Source organism: Podarcis raffonei, chromosome 4, assembly GCF_027172205.1.
Source record: "Podarcis raffonei isolate rPodRaf1 chromosome 4, rPodRaf1.pri, whole genome shotgun sequence".
In the NCBI taxonomy this organism is placed as follows: Eukaryota; Metazoa; Chordata; class Lepidosauria; order Squamata; family Lacertidae; genus Podarcis; species Podarcis raffonei.
In genome coordinates this window covers 64,763,947-64,790,042 of record NC_070605.1, presented here as the reverse complement: position 1 = coordinate 64,790,042, position 26,096 = coordinate 64,763,947, and the positions used below count along the sequence as shown (strand labels likewise).

Below are 26,096 nucleotides of genomic sequence, written 5' to 3'. Positions count from 1 at the left end.
TGGTAGAGCACCTACATTTTGGATGCAGAAGCCCCCAGGTTCGATCCATGACATCTCCAGGTAGAATGACCAAAAAGGAAGTGATGGGAAGGCTTTTTGCCCAAGACTCTGGGGAGAGCCACTGCGGGTAGCCAAACAATACTGGAGTAGAAGGGCAGATCACTTCATCTCAATTAAGGCTGCTTCCTGTGTCCATTGCTGCTGGTTGGTCGTGTCCAGAGTGATGGCCCGTGGATGGCACACCTGGGAGTATTGCACCTATTTCCAAGTACATACTGTAGTGAGAAAGAGAGATACCGCCCATTTTAGGTTAATTAAGCTGTGTACCCTCTTCTGTTTACACTTCATCCAGTGCACTCCCACAACTGGTTTGGGAAGCGGAGTACATATGACATTATTCCCAATCCATATCTATCGATGCTGCATTTTTGATGTGTTTCCCCCCCAAAACCAGCTTTGATCCAAACTGAGAAAAAGACAACCTATGCCGCAATGTTTACACAGCATTAATTGTCCACCGCTTCCCCATTCACAAAGACTTTCTGCATTGCGTCCTGAACGCCTTCCTCTGAATTCCCAGTCATAGACAGAGGAAGCCATTACAGATATTTTTATGCATTTAAAGTTTAACATCTTAAATGTCATTACAATAGTAATGTTGCACATGACAATAAAAAATAACATGTTTTATGAGCCTGGTTTATCTACCTCACTCCTCCTGGACAAAAGAGTGTGCAAAACATAGACATTTCTCTGAGCGACAAGGAATCAGAGAGAATAACGCAATTACAATCTTTGGTATTGGTGGCCTAATTTAGACACTGAAGAATATTTGAGCAGTAGTAATGGCTGGTATTTTATTTCAATGGCCTTTGAAGCTTGTTCCAGTATATCAGAGAGTCCCTTATGTCATGTGCAATACGTTTTCACTGAAGTGTATTAGACTTGTTAGAAGTAAATGAGTCATAACATTTCAGCTCCCTCTGTTATGTTCTCGGCTGTTGCAGTTATTGCTCTGAAGGACACTGAGACAGTCATCTTGAGATAAATATCTCTGTGATGGCTATAGATACAATTTTTATGTCTCCACAATTACATTTCTAACTTCAAAGCACTCCACATTTTACCACTTTACAGCCATGAAAAAAACCCACGTCAGAAATCGATTCACATCTGACCCTCACGAGAATAATATGCAAGGGAGGGGGATCGAAAGTCATTTTCTTGACAGAATTAGGAACACTTTCTGCTTCCAATTTTTTTTACAAGGGAGAAAAGAAGATACCTGCACTTATCAGATAGCATGTGAATTCAGTGGTAATCGGGGAACAAGTAAGCAGGAGAAGGACAACATTATGACTGAGAGGGTACAGATAAAGCAAAGAGGTTATTATAGGTGCCACTGGAAAGAAAAGGCAATGGAAGACAGACAGAACAGGGCTTTCATCCCAGACACATTATGGGAGAGGGAACAAGGGACATATACACAAGCAGAAACCAAGGGTCATTGGGAATCTGCAAGGTGTTTAAATCAATGGGATATTTGCATTCACAACAGTGTTTTATGGCCATGATAGCAGCATGGAGCAAGTCACCCTAAGGGGCAAAATGATCAGGCAACAAAGCCATTTATTTATCTGCTCGTTCAGTTGCTAAACTGCCCTTTAGCACAGATATCCCGTTGACATTTTTGGGATTTCAAATGTTCTGGCACTCTGACAGAGTAAAAGGCACTCATTTCTGCCACAGAGTCAACTTCCACTGGCATCTCTGTTGTTTTCTGGCTTGCCTGAGGAGTCTACTGTAGCAAGGCACTCCAGAAGTAAGGCCAAGACAGAATGGCAATGGCAAGCGGCCTCCTTTTTGCATGGCCAGATGTCTAAATGAAGCCAACTAGATGGTCCAAAGAAATCACACAGTACCAAAGGTGGGGGGTGGGCTTTCATTTTTGTGGTTTGCGGCGAAACGTCTCTAGAATCTGTCCTGGAGAATAAAGTTGGAAGATTCAGGACAGACAAAAGGAACTACTTCTTCATGCAAAACGTAAAAGTAAAGGACCCCTGGATGTTTAAGTCCAGTTGAATTTGACTATGGGGTGCAGATTTCATCTCCATTTTCAGGACAAGGGAGCCGGCATTTGTCCGCAGACAGCTTTTCTGGGTCATGTGGCCAGCATGGCTAAACCACTTCTGGTGCAACAGGACACCGTGACAAGTGCCAGAGAGCACAGAAACATCATTTACCTTCCCGCTGCAGCAGTACCTACTTATATACTCATGCTGGCATGCTTTCAGACTGATAGGTTGGCAGAAGCTGGGACAAAGCAATGAGGGCTCACTGCCAACTTTATGATCAGAAAGCACAAGAGGATTGGTGATTTAGACCACAGTGCCACCTGCTTCATGCAGCCCATAGTTAAACTATGGAACTTGTTCCCACACCAGCAGTGATGACCACTAACCTGGATGGCTCACTCAGGGAGGATAAACTATCAACAGCTACTAGCCATTATGGCTATGTTTTGCCTCCACGATTGGAGCCAGTAAATGCTTATGAATACCAGTTGCTGGAAACCACAGGGCAGGGTAGAATGCTCTTGTGTTCAGGTTCTGTTTGCAGGTTTCTTACAGGCATCTGGTTGGCTATTATGAGAACAGCATGCTAGACTAGATGGGTCATTGGCCTGATCCAGCAGGCTCTTCTTACCGTTCATTTTTGTTGACATATGGTCCAGTTGGACACTTCCTAAAATATACTATTTGTTATATGAAGAATTGTGATTCTAATATTCTGCATTTGCCTTCTTTGTTTATTCTCCTATTGATGAAATATATCTGTTTCTTTATGAATTGTTTGGAATGCTTATCAGTTCAGAAGATGGCTATAAACATTTTATAAGATGTCCTAAATTGATAGCTTTTAAAATCATTCCCATGTGACAATGTCTTGTTTGAAAAGTTTTGGGGACCTTTGATTACCAATTGCAGATGTAGGGAACCTGTGGGTGCTGCTGAACTGCATCTCCCATGAGCCCTGGTGAGCCTGGCCAATGTCCAGGGATGATGGGAGCTGTAGTTCAACATCTGGAAGTCCAAAGGCTCTGCGCACCTAGCCTATTGGTTTCATACTTCTTTCCCTTCCATTATTGCTGAAGAACAATTGCTTGCAACTCTGTGCATGACAGTTTTTCAGTCTTCCCATTCCAATTGCATGGTGTGATCTTCCAAAACAGCATATGACAATTTCCAGCAGATAATAAAATTTGAAAATTCCCTTCACATGTATAGAAATGCTATGCATGTGCTCACATGCCTTTGTGTATCTTGCAGCAGGCACTGGCCTCATGCTAAAAGTCTGTTTTGCCTCCAGTTTGAGGAGCCAAGTTCCATGCTTAATGCATTTCTACACAATATTTTTGACAATGAGCATTTCAAGAAGATGAAATATTTTGAATGGCAACAAACAGAATAGCAGCATGTAGAAGAAAACAGCTGCTTTGACATACAATGGAATTGCAAAGGCTGATATGAAGGTCAATGCTTTTTCCAATTCAAATGATTTTCCATTACTTACTTTGTGGATTTCCACCCAGTTTACTTAATGCATCACTTTGGAGGGACCTTGTACATTAACGCTGCTGGCAGCATAATGGTAGTGTTCTAAGATTTACATTAGGATAAGGTAGAACTTACGCATTTGAAACCACTGCTATTAAGAGTCCTATTACAGGGTTGTGTGCATAACCAGACACATAAGAAATGCACAACTACAGGTGTTGTATTTTGTGCAGTAAAAAAAAATATACATGTGAAGTTGCTTATCGGGTATTAATTTTTTTATTTCTTGGTCCTGGAACTCCTATATTAATTCTCATTATTTCATGCTAAAATACAGACGTCTCCTGTGGAATCCAGATTCCTAGGGTTTGATATGTTGATTAAAAACATTCCATTTGACATTAATGCATACCCTTTAAAATGAGTTAAGGGACTGAATATCAGATAGGCATTTGTGGCAATTTCCAGATAGAAGGGGGAAATACATTATCCAGTAGATAAAAATTAGGAACCAAAGGGTGGTATTCACCTAAGTTTTACTCAGAATAAACCCACTGAAATAATGAACATGACTAAGTCAGCCCATAAATTTCACTAAGTCTGCTGTGAGTAATACTTGGTTGACTACCATCCAAATAATGTCAAAACAGAGTTCTAATCAGCTGAGGAATCAGTCTCTTTGCTACTGTGTAAACAGTACTTCCCTCATTTTGACTAATTCAGTTTGAATAAAAGCATTTGGAAAATTCAGTCCTGCAGTTGCCTACCTGATGATGCCACCATAATTATCCATCACTACTTCTTGGAGTGATAGAACTCTGATTCGCCTCTTCAAAGGCCCTTTAAGCAGCCAAAATATTCTCTCCATGGCATATATTTCCCAGCCTGGAGTGTGTGCCTTCTCCAAGGCTGTCTCTGCTCTGATTAGAGCTGACCCAAAATTTTTCACAAGTCATTTCCCAGAGAACATTTTGGATATTTACTTTTTCTTACTTCTCCCAGCCCCAAGAAGGGCACCAATATTCTGACTGGCATTTTCTCCTCTACAATGCCCCAGAATAATGCTAGGCCCATGGCATTGTGGGGAATACAAAATGGTGGCCAGGTTGCCAATAGAGCTGCTACTACCACTTGTAGCAGCATTGAAAGAACAATAACAAAATAAAATCTTAGGAAGAGCAAAAGAAACTGTGCTATTGTCACTGCTAATGGTGAATGCCACCCCTGACGAACTATTGGAGAATTTCTCCTTCCCCCTGAAGAAACAGGGTGAAATGGGACTCACAATTTCTCTGCCTGCAAATGTCAAGAGGCCATTTCCATATGGGTCTACCTCCATAACTTCCTTTCTCTATATTAACCTACTGGAGATCATCTTCTGAGGTCCTTCTTTGTGTGCCTCTTCCACAAGAGGTCTGGAGGGTGGCATCACAAGAATGGGCCTTCTCTGCAGTGGCTTCTCATTTGTGGAATGCTCTGCCCAGGGAGGTTTGGCTGGCGCCTTCATTATATACCTTTAGGAACCAGGCAGTGTGTTGGGGAGGGGGGAGATTACTGGGTTTTTTCTTGTTTTTATTTTTATTATGTATTTTGTGTTATTATATTGTGTTTTTACGTTTTGAACCACCCTGAGACCTGCAGATAGAGGGTGGTATACAAATTTAATAATAATAATGAGGAGGAGGATGATAATAATAATACTAACCTTCAAGTCTCTCTCCTTCTGCATTCCATGTCTGTTCCCCACTCTCACTCTTAGCTGATTTGTCTTTAGGGTGGTCAAGAAAGAGGACAAAGGAGGACAAATTGTAAAATGATTACTATAGATATCTAGAAATAATTACCATAATTTAAATCAGGGGCAGGGAACTTTTTTTTTTAGCATGAGGACCATATCCCCTTCCAGGGGCCCCATACCAGCAGTGTGAAAAGCCATTGGCAAAACTTTGCGCAGCAATGGATGTGCATCTTTGTACAAAAGGCTTCATTCCAGCCAGGCAAAAATCTCCATCCCCTCCTCACCCAGGCAAATGAGATACACTAGAACAATTCAAACTTACATCCCTCCAGAAGCACTCAAGGAAGGCACAGAGCAAAACCAAACCCAATCTGACATCTTCCAATTAACTTATTTGAGGATTTCCTTAAATCTAACAATAACTCTGATCTAATCAGGGTGCAAAACAGACAACATAAAAAGATACATGTTACAGACTCAGCTTCTCCAATTCCACAAGGACCTAGAGGCACCCGGAAATCTTCGATGCAGAAAGAAAAATATTGAACTTATCTAAAGTCTGAGATGTTATCAAGGTTTACTATCTAGAGAATGTACTTTGCTACATCAGATATGAGGACCATATAAATACCTAATGCTGCTAAGCACCTAAATCCAATCAGGAAAGGCTGCATAGTTGAAAAGGTCAGTCGCCACACACCAGAATAGCTTATCTGCTAACAGGTGTGGGTGGGTGGGTGTCTGTACATATAGTAACTAAAGAATATATCTCAAGTCAGAAGAAGTCTCTTTGATTCTAGAGTGAATTGTTTTAATGCATGCTTAATTATTTCATAAATTAAATGAATTCTAATGTGGAAATCTTATACTCACCTGGTTGGAAGTCCCATTGAACACAATGGAGCATGCTTCAGAATATTTAACAGGGCAATTCTATGCTGGCTCCTCAAAGTAAGTCGCATTGAGTCCAATGGGACATACTCCGAGCCAGGTTTGTGTGTATACCCTTGCAGCCTTATTTAGGCTTATTTGCCTCCTGTATTTACATGTATTTATTTATTTTGTTCTTTATCTCATAAAAAATGAACTCCACTTGATTGTAGAAAACCTCAAAGCGTTTAACAAAAGATAAAACAGTAAGAACAAGAAAAATTCACAACCCTACTTCAAACATACAAAAGTTAAAATACTAAAAGAGATTCAAATTACCTCGACTTTCTAAGTAATATTCTAAGCATAGATGAAATTCGATGCTGGGTGCTAGCTGAAATGAATCATCTTATTCAGGCCTATGTGATCATGCGTTGAAGTGGAACGTTTCTCTGTTATTGCTCTTCTATACAGAAATTTCACCATCAAAGCCTTCTTTTTTATCTTTAGGTTTTACATGATAAGGCCATGATTCTCATGGAACATCTTATGCTCAGGTATGCCTGTCATAGATGAAGGGTGCGTACACACACAAACACTTATAAATCAAGGTTTTCCCCTTCATAATACAGGCAGCAACTGTTTTAGGCATGTCCAATATGTGTGTGATTGCACACGTGCACATTGCGCTGAACCCGGAAGTGACCTAAAAACGTCACAAAAGAGGCGGAATGGGGGCAGGGCAGGGTTGGAATGGGGTGTTTGCAGGTTTTTTCAATGGTGTTTCAAATATATGTGATTTCATGTGTGGTGCCTTGGAACGTAACCCCCTCCCTCGTGTAAATTGGAAGTTGCCTGTGCTAACATGCAGTGGCTGCGAAGAGGTAGGGTGGCTTGTATGCAAACATTTTGATTTAGCAAGTGGCCCTATTATGAATAGCTTGCTGTAGCAGGAAGGCTTCTCCACAAATAAACAGCCGCCCTTGCACATCAGGTGTACAACAGCCAAATCAGTTTATCCATTTCCTTTAGCAAGAATTTGAACATTAAATCTATAGTGGCTAAAACAATGCTTTTCAAACTGTGTTCTGGGGAAACCAGTGTGGTTCCTTATTGTCAGTTTCTCAGTGAAAAGAGCTATAATGGTGAGCAACTTTCCCGAAAAGGCAACTTGTCTGACATTAGCCATTTCTCCCCTGGCACTGCATAGCTGTAGAAATGTTTAGGTGCATTCCAGTAAGAATGGAATATGGAACATATTCTAAGATTAGGGTCCTCTACAAAGCATTGGGATTATATTGTAGATGTGCAGGGATGGCAGACTCGCAGACGGGTTGATGTGAAAAAGTGGGTTTCCTGGGCCGAGATGATCTGAAAACCACGTAATACACCTTTGATTTATTGCTCAGTCTTTCCCACTTACAACAACAAATACTGAAATAGTATCACTTGCAAAAAAAACCCCAGCAACACCCTTTTGCATGGTACAGTATATTGTTCACTTGTTAAGGCTCAGCAAAAGGAAACGTTAGTAAAACAACAAAGCACAATGTCATCTTTTATACAGAACCATTTCACATGTTACTGTGTACCATGAGAACACGTTGCGGTTTACAACATTGCACCCTGCTGAGGGCAATGAAGCTGGTAACAGTTGGTGGAAAAGGTGTGGCATACCAAACATCCTGGCCAGAAGAGACAGCCCTTTCAGTCTCACATCGCCCTGTCTCTTTCTCTATTTGACCTCTTAGGACTTGGCTGCTAGTGCCAGATCTCTGTGTTTCACCTGACTATTGTTTTGCAGCTTCTTATCTTGTGGAACTGTAGAAGGAAAGTAGCAGAGCATTTGGACAGTCAATGTTTCACTGATTTCAGACGTGCCTGTCACCTCAGCCAGCAGAGCTTGACTGGAAGAACAAAAGGGAACTAGCAGAAACCTGATCTCAGTCTTCCTTGCAGCTGCAGTACTCAGAGAAAGAAAAGAATCTGAACAGGGAGGGCTAGAGAGAAAAGAAGGGAAAGCGTCCCTGAAGAAAGTTCTTAAAATGGAAGAAGCGGGAAATAATGGGACATTGGATCCTGTCTGTTCTGCAAATGAACGTCCATACTCACAAGTAATATTAGAAAGTAAGTTTATTCACTGTTGAGAACAACGTAAGTCTGTGTGAATAAATCATTTTTGGGTTGTTTTTTTTACCAGATTAATCAAACTGGTGTGTGTGTGTGTGTGTGTGTTAATGAGAAGCTTTTTCTTTCACTGTTGTTCTGGACTGACCTACTTTTTAAATGGCATTTGAAATGAGGAGGACACATTAATGTTAATCAGAAAGGCTTAAAGGCAAACTTAATCTAGTGTTGATGAATGCATAATGACTTTGAATGGCAAATACCATTCACCTGTAACTTTAAAATTAAAAAGAGTTTCAACCACAAAAACAGAAAGATGCTCCTTTCTAGCAGGGCTCGTGCAGGAAGAATTCCAAACAGATATATGATTGTATTTTTTTTTGATGATTATGATAATATTATTTTATTTATTTCATAAAATGTATATACTGCTTGATTGTAAAAAACACACCACTCACAGCAATTTACAAAATGATAAAACGATAAAATAAAATAAAAATTACAACCATACTTTAAAACATAAAACAAAAGTTAAAATACTAAAACAGATTAAAATCACCTCAACTTTCTAAGCATCTGGGTAAGCTAGTTTAAGAAGAGTTTGGATTTGATATCCCGTTTTATCACCACCCGAAGGAGTCTCAAAGCGGCTAACGTTCTCCTTTCCCTTCCTCCGCCACAACAAACACTCTGTGAGGTGAGTGGGGCTGAGAGACTTCAGAGAAGTGTGACTAGCCCAAGGTTACCCAGCAGCTGCTTGTGGAGGAGCGGAGACGCGAACCCGGTTCACCAGATTACGAGACTACCGCTCTTAACCGCTACACCACACTGGCTCTCTAAGCAGGAATATTTTTAGCAGGCACAAAAAAGGGTACAGTGGAGGTGCCTGATTGATTTCAATAGGCAGGGAGTTCCGGAGTGCAGGTGCTGCCGTACGAAACAAATGCGGAATGGGCAATATGTGTGATAATGCTGTTTATTAGTCACTGTTCTCATGGGAATGAGCAACTGACACAATACCCGCTGATCAGAAATGGGGAACTTTAGGTGTGTGGATCAAAACAGACACTTCCCACAGTGCCTCTGCCTTTGCATTGTATGAGCAATTCCACCTGCTAGAAATTAAGTGTCAACACTTTCCTGCTGTTCTCAAGTATGGGGTCATGTGGACACAGAGAATAGCGAGGGAAAGGGAAAGTTTAAAACTTCTGGAACTATGATATGACAGTAGTACAGAAATAATGTGTAGTTGTGTATAGACACTAAAGGCACAACTAGCCTCAGTGCGGGACACTTGCACTTAGACTCGCCTGACCATTTATTTATTTTTTAATGAGCTGAACTTATTAGGTTCTGCAATGCTGTGAGCAACACTGGGGTGGCGTCTGGGAGGGCTGCATTTTTCCTGGAATCAGTCCCCGTAGTTACAGCACTGGGTCTGTTTATCTGGAATCACAGTCACAGTTTACTGCCAATTAATCAGTGTCAAAGCATTCTTTTTTTTAAAAAAAAAAACGGTCATTCACAAAGCATCATGTTAAAAAGATGTGGGATTGCCCTTTGGTTCCATAACAATCTTGATGGGTGTTACTGACTAGGAAGAGATATCACAGATTAGGAGAGAGCCAATAGCTCATATTTTAGTGGTGGCAAAGTTCCAAACTGCAGCGAAATGGAAAAATATAAAGCCCCTAGCAATGAAGGAAGAAGGTATGATTCAATTGATGCAGAAGCTTACCATGGATAAGAATTTGCATCAATGAATTTACAGATATCATACAGCAAATCCCAGATATAATTATGACTGTGTAGAACAATTGTTCCTAATTCTAGATGCAATTGACACAGCTAACTAGCAATACAAGAGAACTATGACTCTCTTTGACAGCAGTTTATTGCTTAAGGTGTGGGGAGGAGAGTGTACATCTGTCTGTATGTCTGTCTATCAATCTATCTATCTATCTACTTGTTACTGAATTATTTTGCACATGCACCCAAACAGGTACATAGTCTACTATTCCTGATTATACCAAATTTTATTCCTTTATTTTTTTAAATTACTCGTTAAAATTAAAAAACTGTGTTTGTGATTTTAAGCACTTAAAAAACAAAAACAAATAGGCGTGGTGCTTCATTAATGTGAACATTTTTGGCCAGAAAAGCTCCAAGTAAAAGAAAGGGGGAGTGAATTCAGGCAGCCAATGTACCATGTGATAAATGTGCGGGAACTGCGCTTGTTTATTAAATGTGGGCCTAAGATGGCCGTGGCTGCTTTTGTAGTTCTGTAGTTGCTGTGTGGTCCTACCCCTAGTTATGTACTCATTCTGTAGCCATAGAGTGAAGACCTAAGTTCTACCTAAGTTCCACAATGCATTGCTGCACTGCTGCAGTGTTTTGCCACTACCAATACTTCCTTGTTCTTCCTTTATGGAACTTGATTGTTCAGCCTCTTCCCACATTCTTGTATTAATACATACTGATAATGGAGTATGTAATATGGGTTTCTAAATCCTTTCCACCCTGTAACAGCAATGCCTCAACTGTTTTTTCCCCTAGAGGTGGGGCTCTGAAACTGGAAATGAGCCCTACCAGGAGAAAAAAATACGTAATACAGCTGTATCTAGGAAGTCCAATGGAATCCGTTCCAGAAGGCCATTTGACTTCCAAAACGTTTGGAAACCAAAGTGCGGCTTCTGATTAGCTGCAAGAAGCTCCTGCAGCCAATCAGAAGCCCCGGAAGCACCGCCAGACACTCGGGTTCCAAAGAACGTTTGCAAACCAGAACGCTCACTTCCGGGTTTGCAGCGTTCAGGAGTCAAAACATTCGAGTACCAAGGCGTTCAGGATCCAAGATATGACTGTTCAGAAGTTTGGATGACAAACAAGCCTTTATCCCCAGTTTCAGCTAAGACCAGCTAGAAATATTCATCTCTCTCTCTCTCTCTCTCTCTCTCTCTCTCTCTCTCTCTCACACACACACACACACACACACACACACACACACACTGCCACGGTCTCTCAATTTCAAAATCCCAAACTATTTTTTTCTGCTCAAGCTTAAGTCCCAGTGATGAAACTGACTGATCCAAGTAATTAACTAGCAATCGGTCTACTAAGGGAATAGTTAACTTGTAGCCATACCAATATGGATTCTAAGGCCCTGGATTGTGAATTAAGGATATGCTTACCTTATATTAAGCATGCTTGCTTGCTTTTACTAGGCTGAAGTATTCCATTTCTTTATGTGCTGCAGCTTGTTGTTTACATTTGCCACAACTCTTTATCCTTTCAGGCCTTGATTTGACAGGAATATTGCTCTTTGCTATCCTGACTTTAATGACACTGACTGCTGACCTGGTGTTTGTGGAGGAAGTTTTCTATATCTACCGCAAAATCCAACCCTCCAAAAGATCCATTTTTATTTGGATAAATGCAGCTGCTCCAGTAAGTTGAATAAATAAATTAGTTGGGTTGGGGCAACTGGCTAAAATGTTTGAAAATGTTTTAGAGTTCTAATTTTGGTTCCTCTATTTTGTTTTTGTCGGGTTGGTGTGGGTTATATGTTTAGTTGGGGTTGGCAGTTATTTTAATTTGAGTATAACAGCAAGCTGTTTGTTGTGTTGTTGTTGTTGTTGTTGTTGTTGTTGTTGTTGTTGTTGTTGTTGTTTTCTTCTATTGATTTATTGGTTTGTTTGTTGCTTGTATTGGATATTTTGTTTTTTAATATTTAATGTTCTGTTGTGTTTTTATATATGTTATAAGCTACCCTGAGTGGCTGGGGAAACCCGGTCAGATGGGCGGGATATAAATTATTATGATTATGATTATGATTATTAAATTACATTAAGGATGGAAAACCCTCTTAGTATTCACGTAAAGGCATCCAGAGACGACCCTATTACTGGGTCTCTGGCAATGCCTTCCTCTTAGGGACAGGCAGTAGCATACATTATTTGCATGCAGAAATTCTCAGGTACAATCCCTGGCATCTTCAGCTAAAACTGGAGTGGGGAAGCATCAGACCCAGGGGCCAAATGTGGCCCTCCAGCCCTCTTTACCCAGCTGCTAAGACTCTGCCCAAGCGACACACACCCAGGCAATATCTCTCACTGGCGTTGCTCTCAGCTCTCTTTCAGTGATTTCATGTGGCTGGAAAGTGCTCTTGAAGTGTGTTAATATCTCTTGCTCGCTTGCCTGGATGGATGGAAAACAGAGAACCGTGTGTCTGGCCACATCCACTTTTACCACACCCAACACTGGCATGCAGCACTCAGAAGCTTGCGCACATGGGAAGGTGGCCCTCAGGCTGAAATAGGCTTCCCACCCCTGAGTTAAAACAATGACTAGCCAATGACTCTGGATTACTGCTGCCAATCAGAGTAGACAATACTGGCCTACTTGGACAAATAGTGTGATAACTTACAATGCCGCTTCCTATGATGCCACTTGGATACTGGGCTTCCTCAGGTAGGGTTTCTCCATCTGATGTTTTCTGAAGGAAAAGTTCTTTAGAAAGAGCTCCAATCTGATGTTCTGATCTGATGCCTAACTCAAGACTAGATAATATTGAATTGTGTCTAAATCTGAACTGAAGGGATTTTCATTGAGAAGATAATAGATTCCCCCGCCCCCTGCCCCCAAATCTACTTAGTTAATAAATAGGTTTTGCCCTGAATGTTCCTCTCTCTTTCCAGGTGATTGCCACTACGTCATGTATTGGGATGTGGATTCCTCGCTCAACAATGTTTACAGATTTTACTGCAGCAGTGTATGTTTTCTCTATCTTTTTAGATATGCATTTACCCGTCTGTTTCCATTTTTAGGCAAAATGTTTCCAGCATTAAGGAGACAAATAGTTATCTTGTATTTGTAGGAACAGCCCTTTTGTTAAAATAGAATCCTTTATCAGTTGTTGTTGTTTTTGCGTGAGGAGAATATACTGTTAACTCAGACTTTGATGATAGTGTAGAAACTAATAATGGCACCGACTAGATAAAAGAGTGGAATGTTAAATGTGTGTGGGGGGTGTATTCTTTAGTTTGTGCACTTTAAAAGTCCACAGACTCCTTTGACTGGCAGCTGGATTGAAACAGCAGAGCCCCTTTGATTTCTCAAACATATTCTATAGAGCAAGATTCTGACCTGTGAGTGGCATTTCACCAGTCTTTTCTAAATGGCACATTGCAGTTTCTTTTTTTTAACCAAAAAAAAAAAAAAACTGCTGAAAAGAAGTACACCAATATAGGAAAATAACCCAAGTTGGAGATCTGTGTGATGAGGCTTGTCAGCTGTAACACATACTGTAAAGGAAGAGAAAATAGTTTGCATCCTTTGGCTTTTTGTTCTTTTTTTTTAAAGAAAACAACAACATATTTAAATTGCCCCCCCCGCTATTTCTCCTAAAACAAAGTTGTCTCACTCTTTCAAAAACAAGGTACCGTATTTTTCGCTCTATAAGACACACCAGACCACAAGAGGCACCTCGTTTTTGGAGGAGGAAAACAAGAAAAAAATATATTCTGAATCTCAGAAGCCAGAACAGCAAGAGGGATCGCTGCGCAGTGAAAGCAGCAATTCCTCTTGCTGTTCTGGCTTCTGGGATAGATGTGCAGCCTGCATTTGCTCCATAAGACGCACACACATTTCCCCTTACTTTTTAGGAGGGAAAAAGTGAGTCTTATAGAGCAAAAAATACGGTAGGTTTTCCAGGGAATGGCAACTCAAGGCATCCCAGTAGTTACTGCACCATAAAGGTAAAGGTAAAGGTACCCTGCCCGTACGGGCCAGTCATGTCCGACTCTGGGGTTGCGTGCTCATCTCGCTCTAGAGGCCGTGAGCCAGCGCCGTCTGAAGACACTTCCGGGCCACGTGGCCAGCGTGACGACGCTGCAGCTGGCGAGCCAGCACCAGGGCAGCACACGGAAACGCCGTTTACCTTCCCGCTATAAAGCAGTACCTATTTATCTACTTGCACTTAAGAGTGCTTTCGAACTGCTAGGTGGGCAGGAGCTGGGACCGAACGACGGGAGCTCACCCCGCCACGGGAATTCGAACCGCCGACCATACGATCGGCAAGTCCTAGGCAATGAGGTTTTACCCACAGCGCCACCCGCGTCCCCTGCACCATGGATAGCTCCAAATGAACAACAACAACTTGCGCCAACAAAGGCTGAAGGTGAACTGAAGTCTTATGAGTCCACTTCTTCCAGGCTCCATCCTTTAGGCCTGAAGACTGTGGCTCTTAAAGGGCCAACTCTCTCTGTCTGTACTGTAACCTGAGTGGTGCCCTGTTGAGCAGCTATGCTACTGTGAGAAGCACTCAATTCCCCTGGCAAGTCAAAACCGGGGGACAGCACCTGTGAGGGTCCCTGCTCAGGCTCCGATCCACCAGCGTCAGCAGGCTTCTCCAATTCCTCAGCTAGCGGGACAGCAGACCTGGGCTCAGCCAGCTCTTCCTCTTCTGAGCTCAAGCCTGCGGCCATGACAGTCATGTGCGACAAACACACAGACAGGAGAGCAGCCGTGTAAATCTTAACATGTAGGTGCCTTTCCCTCCTTCCCATAGATTTTTTGCTATCGTCATCCACAAGTTCCTGCTCATGATGATTAAAGAATGTGGGGGTCAAAAACTATTCCTCAGGCACTTTGAGAACGACCACTTCAAGATAAGCACCGGCCCCTGCTGCTGCTGTTGCCTTTGCCTCCCACATATACGCATCAATAGGTGAGTTTCTTTATAAAACCAACCAGTTCTGAAGCTGAAGGGAGGGAAATCTGCAAAACATTTGAGTTGGAAAGGCTTTGGTATAATCAGAGTGTTGTTATTATTAAAGGGAAAGGGTGTGGTTTAAAGTCAGCACATTCACATCAGTTTTCTTACACTGACATACCACCTTCCTTCCATCCTGGAACCCAAGGTAGCATACCCCACTGGGCAGTGTTTTGGTTTCAATCATATACTTAAAGGAAGCTCAAAGCCAAATATACCTGAATCTGGACCGAGTGCTGCCTTGGAATTCTTCTAGGATGCAGAGACTGGACAGTCATCTTTTGCAGATGCTCTAGCTCTGGATGGACTGAGCATGGGTTTGGAGTAGATGGACTGCAAGATCCACTCTGTTGGTCCTAAAACCAGAAGAGACGTTTGCAATAAGTTAGTTGAACCGGGGGGGGGGGGGCAATAGACAGAAATGCACCCTATCCTTCCCTCACTGATTACTTCTGTTTCCTCTCCATCTTTTTAGTTAGCATGAGTTAACATGTGACCGTGCTAACGTATTGGCTCCATATGGGCCACATGCAAAACCTTTGCTTAGAATGGAGGATCTAGACTGTGAAAAAAGATGTGGGAAGTAGGTGGAAAGTCAGCTTCATTCCAAGGGTGGCATTCCCTTCTGGGCAACCTTCTGAGGGCCACATGCCAGTGGTGGGTGGAGCCAGAGTCAAATGTGAGCATGGCAAATAATGTAAATTGTACCTTTGTACAGCAGGCTAGTTTCTGCACACACCCGCACACCCCTCTCTATCCTCCACCCAGACCAACGAGAGGCACCATCAGAGTTCAAGAACACATTTCAGTGAGGCAGAAACACCCAGGGTGTGATGCGGGGCCAGTGAGCGGGGTGGCCAGGGAAGAGTTCCTAGCACTAGGTAGAAAGAATTGTAGGACCACATTTAGGCCCCAAGGCCTGAGGTTCCCCATCCCTCTTTTAGAACCACTTCCTTACTCTGATTCACTGTCTTTGCGCCACAGAATTGTTAAAATATGAATAATCCATGGGAGATTTGATGACAGAAACCATATGTAACGCTAAAATTCGGTGCTCCGCTCTACAGTATTGTTGTGGCACCCCTTGCAGGGCAGCACCCAGTGTGGCCAAACTGGTTACACTACCCTAAAACCATCTCTGAGGTAGCTGGGTATGTTTAGCCTAGAGGAGACTGAGAAGAGATATGATAGCCTTCTTCAAATAACTAAACAGCTGTCAAATGGGGAATGGAGCAAGCTTGTTTTCTCCTGCTCCAGAGGGTAGGATGAGAATCAATGGCTTCAAGTTACAAGAAAGGAGATTCAGACCAAACATTCTGATTGTAAGAACTTTCTGACAGTATGAGCTGTTTGACAATGGAACAGACTCCCACAAGAGGTGGTGGACTCTCCTTCCTTGGAGATTTTTAGGCAGAGGTTGGGTGGCCATCATGTCATGCATGATCTAGTTGAGATTCCTGCATTGCAGGGATTGGACTAGATGAGATTCGGGGTCCCTTCCAACTCTGCAATTCTATGATTCTATGATTCTATTTATTATTTGGTCTTTAGATTGACAGAGGGTAGAGATATCACTGAAGCTTGCATGTTCTCAGACAGTTCCTTCGCTTCTTCAAGAAAGCAAAAAGAGGTGATCTGCCAGCTCATTTGTACACTCGTTTGTACTGTTTATAGTTCTGTAATTATTTGCAGGAGTAAAATTGCCACTATAATTATATCATTATTATGCAATTATGGCTGTATTAATTGAGCAATTATATTAAGCCAAAGTTCATTAATATAGCACAGAGTACATTAAATAGCAGCTTGCCTTCATTAACGAGAGTGTCTGAGGTGGAAAGAGAAGGAGGTTGGATATATGAATAAAGAGAGGAAGGAAAGAAAGATGTAATGGGGGGGGGTTGGTGTTGGGTAGGGATATTTACTACTCAGATTGTCCAAGGCAAAAGCCCAATACGTGTCAGTGGATCAAGATTACCACCTCAATCTCCTTTGAGATTATGAATTTGTCCTTCCCCCCTTTTTTTTATTTGGCAGGCGAACACTATTTTTACTGAAGCTGGGGACTTTCCAGTTTGCATTCCTCCGCCCTGTGCTAATGTTTCTATCAATAGTACTTTGGACCAATGGTAACTACAGTCCCTCTGATGTAAGCAAAGGTTTGAAGAATTTATTGAAACTTAACAAAGGATGATAAGAAATACCTGTACACCTAAAACGGTTTTGAACTAAAAAGTACCAGTCAGAATGTACTGTAGGCATAAATCACCATGGTCTTGCTATGCTATGACACAGAATACAAACACAGAATAAAAAGAACTAAAAAGCTGTAATAACAGTAGAAAACCCACTAAATATAGGTTTTTAAATAATTCAGGATAAATACCTAGGGCAGAGACCTTTCCATTCCACTGGAAAAGCTAATTGAAACAAACATGTCTTTAGCTGACCTGCTTAGTTACTGGCAGACGCATGGAACAGAGCCAAACTACTGTAGGCAATGTTACATGTGTGATGGCATTTAATAGGGGGAAACCTCCGGGAGGCAAATGTGGCCCTCCTAGCTTCTCTCTCTGGCCCTTGGAACTCTCCTAAGTCACACCCCCTCTCCCAAGCCACACCCTTCACTGGCCTTGCTTGTGTTTTGGCTGGAATTGAATTCTGATAAAGCCTCTTGCTTGTCTGAACAGAGCACAGAGAGTGGTGCATGTGTAGAAACTACTTTACAAAGGTAAAATTTGTATTTGTTGCCATAACCACCTTTGCTCCCCAGCCCCAGCCCCACCCACCACTCATATGTGAGCCCCAGAAGGTTGCTGGAAAAGGTTCCCTACTCCAGAAATAGGAGCAGGGAGGAGGGAATTGGTGTTGGGGAAAGACTTGGAGATGAGAGGTTTTTTAACCTTCCCCAACTTGAATGTATTGATTTTAATAGGTCTGCTCTGAGGGTGGTATGGATGCTTTTGGTGCTGCTGAGTGTGTATATGAGTTATACAAATAAGTTTGTTCTGGAAGCAGAAAAGGACCTGCTGTGGAATATAATCTGTGTACCTGTTCAATGTACCTTTTCAGTTATCTCCCAACGGAGCTGCCATATGGATTAACTGCTTCATAGGTGTCCTTACTATCATTGCCCTGTGGCCAATCGGAATCATGTTCCAACGAGTCCGCGCTCTCCTGAACTGCAAGAAGATTATCCCTAAATTTGCACTTTATCAGGTGAGATAGTTAAGACTACATTGCAGGCCTTCATTTGAAATGCTTCTGGAAGACAGCTCTATAGTCAGGTCTGCAAACCTAAAATAGGAATTCAAGATCAAAGACTTTATTACTTAAAGCCTTTGAAGTATGAAAGGTCTTCTTTGTAGCTAACTCCTATTTTGTGATAGCTTCTTTCAACGTTTTTGGGTGACAATGGAGAACTGAGCAATATTTAGAGTCTTCAGTCTTCCTAAAGTTTTGGGTGGTAAAAATGCAGCGCACAAGGAGTTCCTTTTCCCTGCATGGAAGGAAGTGGTGTAGAACAAAGACATATCCTGTGATGCAAGACTAAATCCCAGGGCGTACTTCTAAAGACTATGGTAGGTACTGGTAAAAATGTGATTGTTTAAATGGTTTCAGAGCACCACAGTTTATTTTGTGCTGTTTCTCCTATATATGTCAACTTCAAACAGAGTAAATTCCAATGAGTTATATGGGATCTACTCCCATGTCAGAGTGTGTAGGGATGCTAATTTGTCCCATTGATGTGTTGGACACAGGAGATGGCAGTTTCTGGGCTGCCTCTCTGCCTCTCAAGACAAATCTTCACAGTTTGAATCAAGTCCATAAAATTTGATAAGTGCAAGTACGTTCTTCCCACTAAGGTGGAAGAAGTCTGCGCTGAGGGCATAATGCAGCTTTCTACAACCAGGTAGCCTCCAGATGTTTTGGTCCAACACATCTGGAAGACACCCTATTGGAGAAGGCTGAAGAAACAACAAAACATTACATATAGGAATGTGCAACTTGCCCCTCTCTTGGGCCATCTATTCTCTAGTTCACCCTTCAGGATTCTTCTCCATGTTCTTTCACCAGGAGAAAACATGCACTATGAGTATTGATCTTTCAACATCAGCCTAAATGCACGGCACCCTCCCCCTCATGCTACTTCCAAACAGAGAACCTTCTGTGGTGTCATCCCCCTCAGGGGGATTTACCTCTTTATTTTAATTTAAGGTGGGAAATGTATATAGTTTTCATTGAATCACATTCACTCTGCACTAAAATGGGATTTTTTTTAGCATGACAATTTTCTTTTTCTGTGTGTTTATGTAGTTTGCCCTCATTTTGAGTCAGCTCCAGGCAACCATCATCAACATATTGGCTATGCAAGGGGTAATTGCTTGTGTGCCTCCACTTTCTTCTTCAGCAAGAGGAGCATGTAAGTTGCTTGGATTTCAGTTTCTATGACAGGCTAAAGTGGGTTCATTTCTACATTCACTTATAATGTATTCCACCTTTGTAAATTATGTATTCCGCCTCTGCAGGGCCACTGTAAAAGTCCAACTGTCATTGAGATCATGACATCTGATGCTCCAAGTAGCATTACCCATTCCTACAGTTGTCCACTACAAGAGTTTAATGAAAGCAAGTTTGAGCCCACCTTATTTTCATTCCTGGTCCTTAAACCTCTCGCTCTTTTGTTCCCTTTCGATTTGCCAGATATGGACCAACAGCTACTCATTATGGAAATGTTTCTCATCACTCTGATCTCACGAGTCGTCTACAGGAAAGGAAACGATGACCTGGAGCTTCCAGTGGTTTCAGACCAGGAAACTAAGTGAAACAAACAGAGCAGCAGGATCAGTGTGGAGGGCAACATTTTTTAAAAGTAAGCACCAGTAATTTAAGGGCTGATCAGATATTAACTGGGACAGCCAAGATTCTGACCAATACATTTTCCATGGCAATGTAATATTGGCACTAGTGGAATAAATCCACATGAGCCGGGCATTCAGGGCTGGGAAGTGGGTGTCCAGAACTAAACTGGTGCATTGCATATTAGCTAAAGGAATCATCCAGTGATGCCATGTTATGCTTTGAGGACTATTATAAGGAGAGCTCACAAGTGCCAGCTTTAACTAACTTTCCCATAATCATCTGATATTGTAAAAAAAAAAAAAAAGTTTGTGATAAGTGTAGCTATTACTAATGATGGTTAAAGCCTTAAAATGTAGAAAAGTAAAACAAAAATTGGACTGGAGAACAACTTATCTCCAAGTAGCATGGTTTAATTTTTACACAGGTGTCATAGAACAATGTAGCTTAATCTGCCGGAAAATTGTGCATTTTATGGAGCCTTGTTCCAAATTCCAAGCTGTTGCATTAGAAAAAACAAAAAAGTATTTTCTGTTGCCTTTATGATGGGTAGAAGTAATGATTCAGACTATCTCAACAACTGTCATCCAAGTTTTACTACACACTGATCCTGATCCTGTAGTTGTGCATTGCTGTGGTGGTGCACAGAATGGCATGCGACTAATATTGGATGCCGAAGCAGCACTAGGATGTGGCAGAGAATAGGCAAGAAAAAAAGAAGAGGCCAGGAGGTCAGCATCCCCTTCTTAGGCGCCACCAATGCTATGAGGAGGAACAGGAGAGTAAGCCAAAGAGCTGAGAACAAGCAGAGTTGCCCTAGGACAAATATCAGTTTATTGAACTGTGCTTAGTATCTATATCATTGAGTGTATAATAATACATTAAGAGAAAAACACATGCATCATAGTTTAAGTTTCTTTGTTCCTGGTTCCTTTTTGCCAGTCAGTAACATGGAAAAACCAAAGGTCTCACAAATCCTAGGGCTTTAAGGAACATGCAAGGAGCAGAGAGTGTGCATGAGTGTGCTAGTTCTGGTTCCCCCATTTCCATGTTGCACTTCATCATCCAGGGTGACTGACTGTGCTAGGGAAGCCTACTCTACAGAGGGTGGCTTCTGTGCATTTTAACACCCTGGGAAATCAGGGTTATGAAATCCTGGTTTTCTTCCACATATAGAGGTGGTTTTCCTGCTGGAGACAGGTGCTGATGATGGAGGGCAGAGCCCGTGTGCTTATGCAGCCGCACCACCCCACACATGTTGCTTTAAGTGCTATTCTGAATGCCTTCTTGTAATTTAACTCCCAGGCTCAAGAGGCAAGAACTGATTTATACATACAATCACTGACAAGGTAGCTACTTGAAAATGCAACCTCTCATGCAAGGGACCTGTGTGAAAAAGGTCATTGCATCGTTCTGGCAAGTCTTCCAGACCTTGTTAAATCATAGTTTCCCATTATATCTGATCCAGGTTTAATCTCATGGGTCAAAACCAAGAACTGTGATTAAACTGTGTCTTAATAAACCCTATAAATGCTTCATTAGATTCATTGGTTTATGAGATTATTCTATTTTATTTATTGGCAAATTTCTATATACCTCCAACATGTCATGGCAGTGAACAGCATAAAATTAACAATAAAATGCCATTCATAAAACAAGTAGAAAAGACTTTTACATCCAGCTCCCTTAATCCCTAACCGTTGGTCATGCTGGTTAGAACAGATGGAAGTTGTATTCTAGCAACATCTGGGTGGGAGGTGCACAAGGTTCGCACTCCTGATGAGGGAGAATGAATAAAGATGAAGTAGAACAATCCTTGTTCTTCATCTAACAAATATGGTTTATTGGACTGTGCCCACACTAAGCCAAAGCTTGCCACTTATTTTGAAGAATCTAACACACAGCACTGGCTGCTCTCTTAAGTTAGACTTACAAAGAAATCCTATGCACACTTATTTGGTAGCGGGTCCCTTTGGGACTTTCTTCTGCATAAACATGCATAAGATTGGACTGTTAAAGAATCACATAGGGGGGCCAGATGTGTGAGAGAAAACATATCCTACATCTTTAATGTTTGTGTAGAAATCCGAATGCCAGCAGGTTTAGATTGCCATGCAAGTTACACTTGCTGAAATTCACTTCTTCACACAACTCTTCAAAGTGCAGGAGTCCCTTCCTCTCTTCCTCTTGCTAGTAGACACTATAGTTTTCTGGAGATATTGGTGTTGGGATAGAAATAGTGTTGACTGGTGGGTTGAAACACATTTTTTTCTGTCCCACACAAGCTTTTTCTTTTCTTTTGTAGTGCTTGAAACGCCTGTAAAGCCTGTGTGACCAGCTACTGTTAGTGGGACTGACTTCTCCCCCCCAAAAAGAATATCTGCACCCACAGTCAACTGTACTTCTATTACAGGGAAGGGAGAGAAACTTGGGTCGTTTGCATTTTAATGCAAATCTACCTACACACAGTTAGTTTCCAAAATCCATACTTTCCAAATTATGCAATGCAGTTCTCCAACCAAAAAATGTGTATATTAGAGGAAGGTGTGCATAACAATGTACATATTAGTGGAAAAAAGCATTGAAAGTGCTTCTAGTTGGGAAAATTGCATCCAAATATGCATATTAGGGGAAATACACCTTAAAATGCTGGCAATTTTTGGTGATGACTTTTTTATATTTTTAAGACAGAAACTGATACAAAAATGTGGTGAACTGAATTTCAGACTGTGAAAATGAGAAAGAGAGACTGGCAGATCTATCCATCCTTATTCTGTTCTATCATCTTCAGGTATGAAGAATGATCAACTGTACACCTCCTTTTAGAATCACAGTCTTGGCTGCTTCATAATAGCACTGGAGGAATAGAAGTATTGAGTATTGAGTTTTTCTGCAGCCGGATCCTAAGTATGTATACTCAGAAATAGGTCCCATTAAATTCAGTGGCACTTACTCCCAAGTAAGTGTGCGTAAGATTACAACCTTGATCGCCTCCCCTCGCTTTTTGGCTGAAATCACTTAGATGAATATTTGATCTCTTCCACATAACCCTATCACATTCAGCCAGCAAAGGGAGTGAGCTAATTGTTAAATTCAGTTCAACAAGTTCCTCATTAAGAACAAATTACCCGAGTTTGAAATCTGCTAATTTTCCAATCAGGGTGAGTGTTTGCACTTGTGATTTGGAAATAATTACCACAATGTATAACATCTGAACCTATGTGGAGTCTAATGAGAGAGGGATTCATTTCTTTGGGATTAGAAAAAGAGCTGAAGTGATTTAGGTTGCTGTATAGCTTCTTTCATGAAATACACATGTGAGCCTCTCTTATGCTCAAGAACTTTCAGAGACTGTCCCAGTGATTGCTTCAACTTACCTTGATTCTGTATTTAGCTCTGTTCCCATACTAAAACGACTGATTTCAAGAAGGCGCTAAAATGTTAAAAAGCATTCAAGATATTCAGGCCTGTTTTAGATGCTCTATCTGGTTTGCGTCATTGCGATTCCAAATATGGAGATGCTCATTTGTATTATACCTATAATGCAAATGAGACTGCATGCACTTCCTTTACAGGAAACAAACATCTGTTATGTTCTTAGTTTCAATCACAGATTTTTACGAGTGCAAACCAGGGCACTGTATATATGAAACCCAAGCCACAGCATGGTAATAGGTTGGTGGTACCAGTGTTGCTGGTGCTGTGGGTTAAACCACAGAGCCTAGGACTTGCCGATCAGAAGGTCGGCGGTTCGAATCCCCGCGGTTCGAATCCCCGTTGCTCGGTCCCTGCTCCTGCCAGCCTAGCAGTTTGAAAGCACGTCAAAGTGCAAGTACATAAATAGGTACTGCTCCGACGGGAAGGTAAACGGCGTTTCCATGCGCTGCTCTGGTTCGCCAGAAGCAGTTTAGTCATGCTGGCCACATGACCCGGAAGCTGTACGCCGGCTCCCTCGGCCAATAAGGCAAGATGAGCGCTGCAACCCCAGAGTCAGCCATGACTGGACCAGGGGTCCCTTTACCTTTTACCAGTGCTGCTATTAAGTAATTTTAGACTCTGGACTTTATGGTGTCGTAGGGGGAGGTCACTCTTGCATGGCGATGTGTATTACTTCACTTAGTTGCCTCTGAGGCTCCCTGCAAGGCTCCCCCCAAATTTGATGGGCACTGCCATTCAAATGGTGTGCAAGTGCCGCATCATGTGATTATGTGGGGTGGAGCTTAGCTCCCCCCCCCCATTTTATTCATGTTGACATCCCTGCTTAATAGCATTACTGGTAATTTACAGACTTCCAAGGAGCTGCATAGAGGAAAAACCCACAAGGTGCAGGTTTGGCTCCCCATACCCCCAGCCACCCAAATTGTCCACCACGGCATAGTGATGTACTGCTGAGCTGGTGTGGGAAGGCTCATGCGTTTGCCCCCAGCTTATCGACTTCCGGGAAACACGTGGCTGTGTCACTGTGGACAAGCAGGCTGCTAGACTGGGTGGACCTTTGGTCTGGTCCAGCTTCAAGACTCTTCTTGGGTTCACAGAGTGTAACATAAATAAATGCAGAGAAACGTTGTGACCGTTATACAGCCATTCAAGGTAACAAACCTATTGCTGAGGGGAAAAGCTACCATTGCCTGAATCTCCTTTCTAAAACAGAAGCTAGGCTTGGGCAGTTTCTTTCCTGTTGCAAAGCTAGTACCCACGGAATGAAGACCAACACCAGCAATCTGTCTCCTGATGCCATACCAAGATCCAAATATCAGCAGTGCAGTTAGATAATTTTTGACTCTGGACTTAATTACCTGGGGTGGGGGGCTCTTTAGATAGTAATGTATATTGTCTCACTTCAAAATATACTGTGTTTGGAGGTCCTCTTGCTCATTCTGCTGTGTGGCCCAGGGTGCTGATCCCAAAGTTCTCCTCCTTATGGTACCATGGTCAAGCATTCATCTAGAGATAAAAGAGGGCAGGGGAGCAGTAAAGTAATTTTGGCATAACTAAAAGCTAGCAGTATTATTATTATTTATACCATGGCATATGAAAAAAACAGCCTTTAACAGGGTTGGGAGCATTATCATTACCTACCTCATATCAGAATTTTCAGGGAATTTAAAACCTAGCAAATTTGTGTTGTACCTGATGGACCGTTTATAGTCAGGCTGACAGAAACAGTGTTGTGGTTTCATGAAAAGAGTTTGTTCTACTCAACACGGCACTGCGATTGCGCAATTGCCACAGAAACGCCGGGACGTATTTCTGCAAACCTACCAGTATGCCCAGTGTGTGAATTTCACAAAAAGGAACACATTTCCTAAAAATTCATCTCCTTCTCTAGTCTTGCCCCTTATCATAAGTGGCAGACAATTACTTGGTATATAGGAAAACGTCAGATGTAATATTTTTATTATATTTAAATTAATTATCAATCTAATATTTTAAAATAAGACATGATACACAGGTGGAATTTTGGTGTGGGCTGAGGTGGTAAAGATAATATCTGATGTTTACTATCTCCTTTTTTGTGATTTGTAATAAATCCTATAAACCAAATGAAGTTAGGTTTGTTTGTTTTTTAACCACATTATAAAATACAGTAGTTTGGATCCAAAGATCTTCTGATAGAAGCAGCTTCCTTCCGTGGAAGTTCTCCTTCGTTAGATGGAGGAAGATTCCTTCTCTCAAAGGAAATGAACCTTTGGCTCCAGACCAATGGGCGATCTTTGTTCTATAGAACGCGACCGATCACAGCTATGCTTTGTACCAAACAAAGAGATGAGACACCTGTGAAGCTGAGCCTTGATAATTTTGTCGTGCTGATTGTAAATGGAATATCAATATCATAGGGAACACAATTACCAATCGTACACGTGCAGGCCTGTCAAGCAGCAATAGTGCTGTACGAGCAGCAACTCTGAGCTAGCCTATATAGTCATGGAGATTTCTCTTGCAATTTCCTCCGACCCTCAGTTTTCCTCACTCATTATCTCTGGATTGTTTGTCGCTCCTTGGATTCAGCATTCCAGTTCCATTATCTTTTGTCTATTGCCCTGTTACCATGAGCCTACCTGCTGTTGTCAATGGCACTAGCAGCCACTACCCCTGTACTATGTACAATAGAAATCTTTCATATGTGATTTGGTTGCTCTGGATACAGGCAGTTTGCTGTGTGCTGGGTCCTTTA

General features: G+C 41.8%; 1 protein-coding gene across 2 annotated transcripts; it reads left to right on the top strand.

Annotated features, from left to right (window-relative positions):
* The first annotated feature begins 7,884 nt into the window (after nt 1–7,884).
* Nucleotides 7,885–23,266, top strand: LOC128413131 (organic solute transporter subunit alpha-like). 2 transcript variants are annotated; one of them, XM_053387020.1, is made up of 9 exons: nt 7,885–8,292; nt 11,585–11,736; nt 12,987–13,060; nt 14,858–15,016; nt 17,099–17,210; nt 18,134–18,280; nt 19,379–19,484; nt 19,766–19,934; nt 22,713–23,266. In XM_053387020.1, the coding sequence occupies exons 1-8, from the start codon at nt 8,211–8,213 to the stop codon at nt 19,885–19,887; spliced, it is 954 nt and encodes a 317-aa protein (XP_053242995.1). In that variant the 5' UTR covers nt 7,885–8,210; the 3' UTR covers nt 19,888–19,934; nt 22,713–23,266. The 2 variants fall into 2 exon arrangements, with proteins under 2 accessions (XP_053242995.1, XP_053242994.1); XM_053387019.1 differs by lacking the exon at nt 22,713–23,266 and adding an exon at nt 22,227–22,653.
* The last annotated feature ends 2,830 nt before the right edge of the window (nt 23,267–26,096 follow it).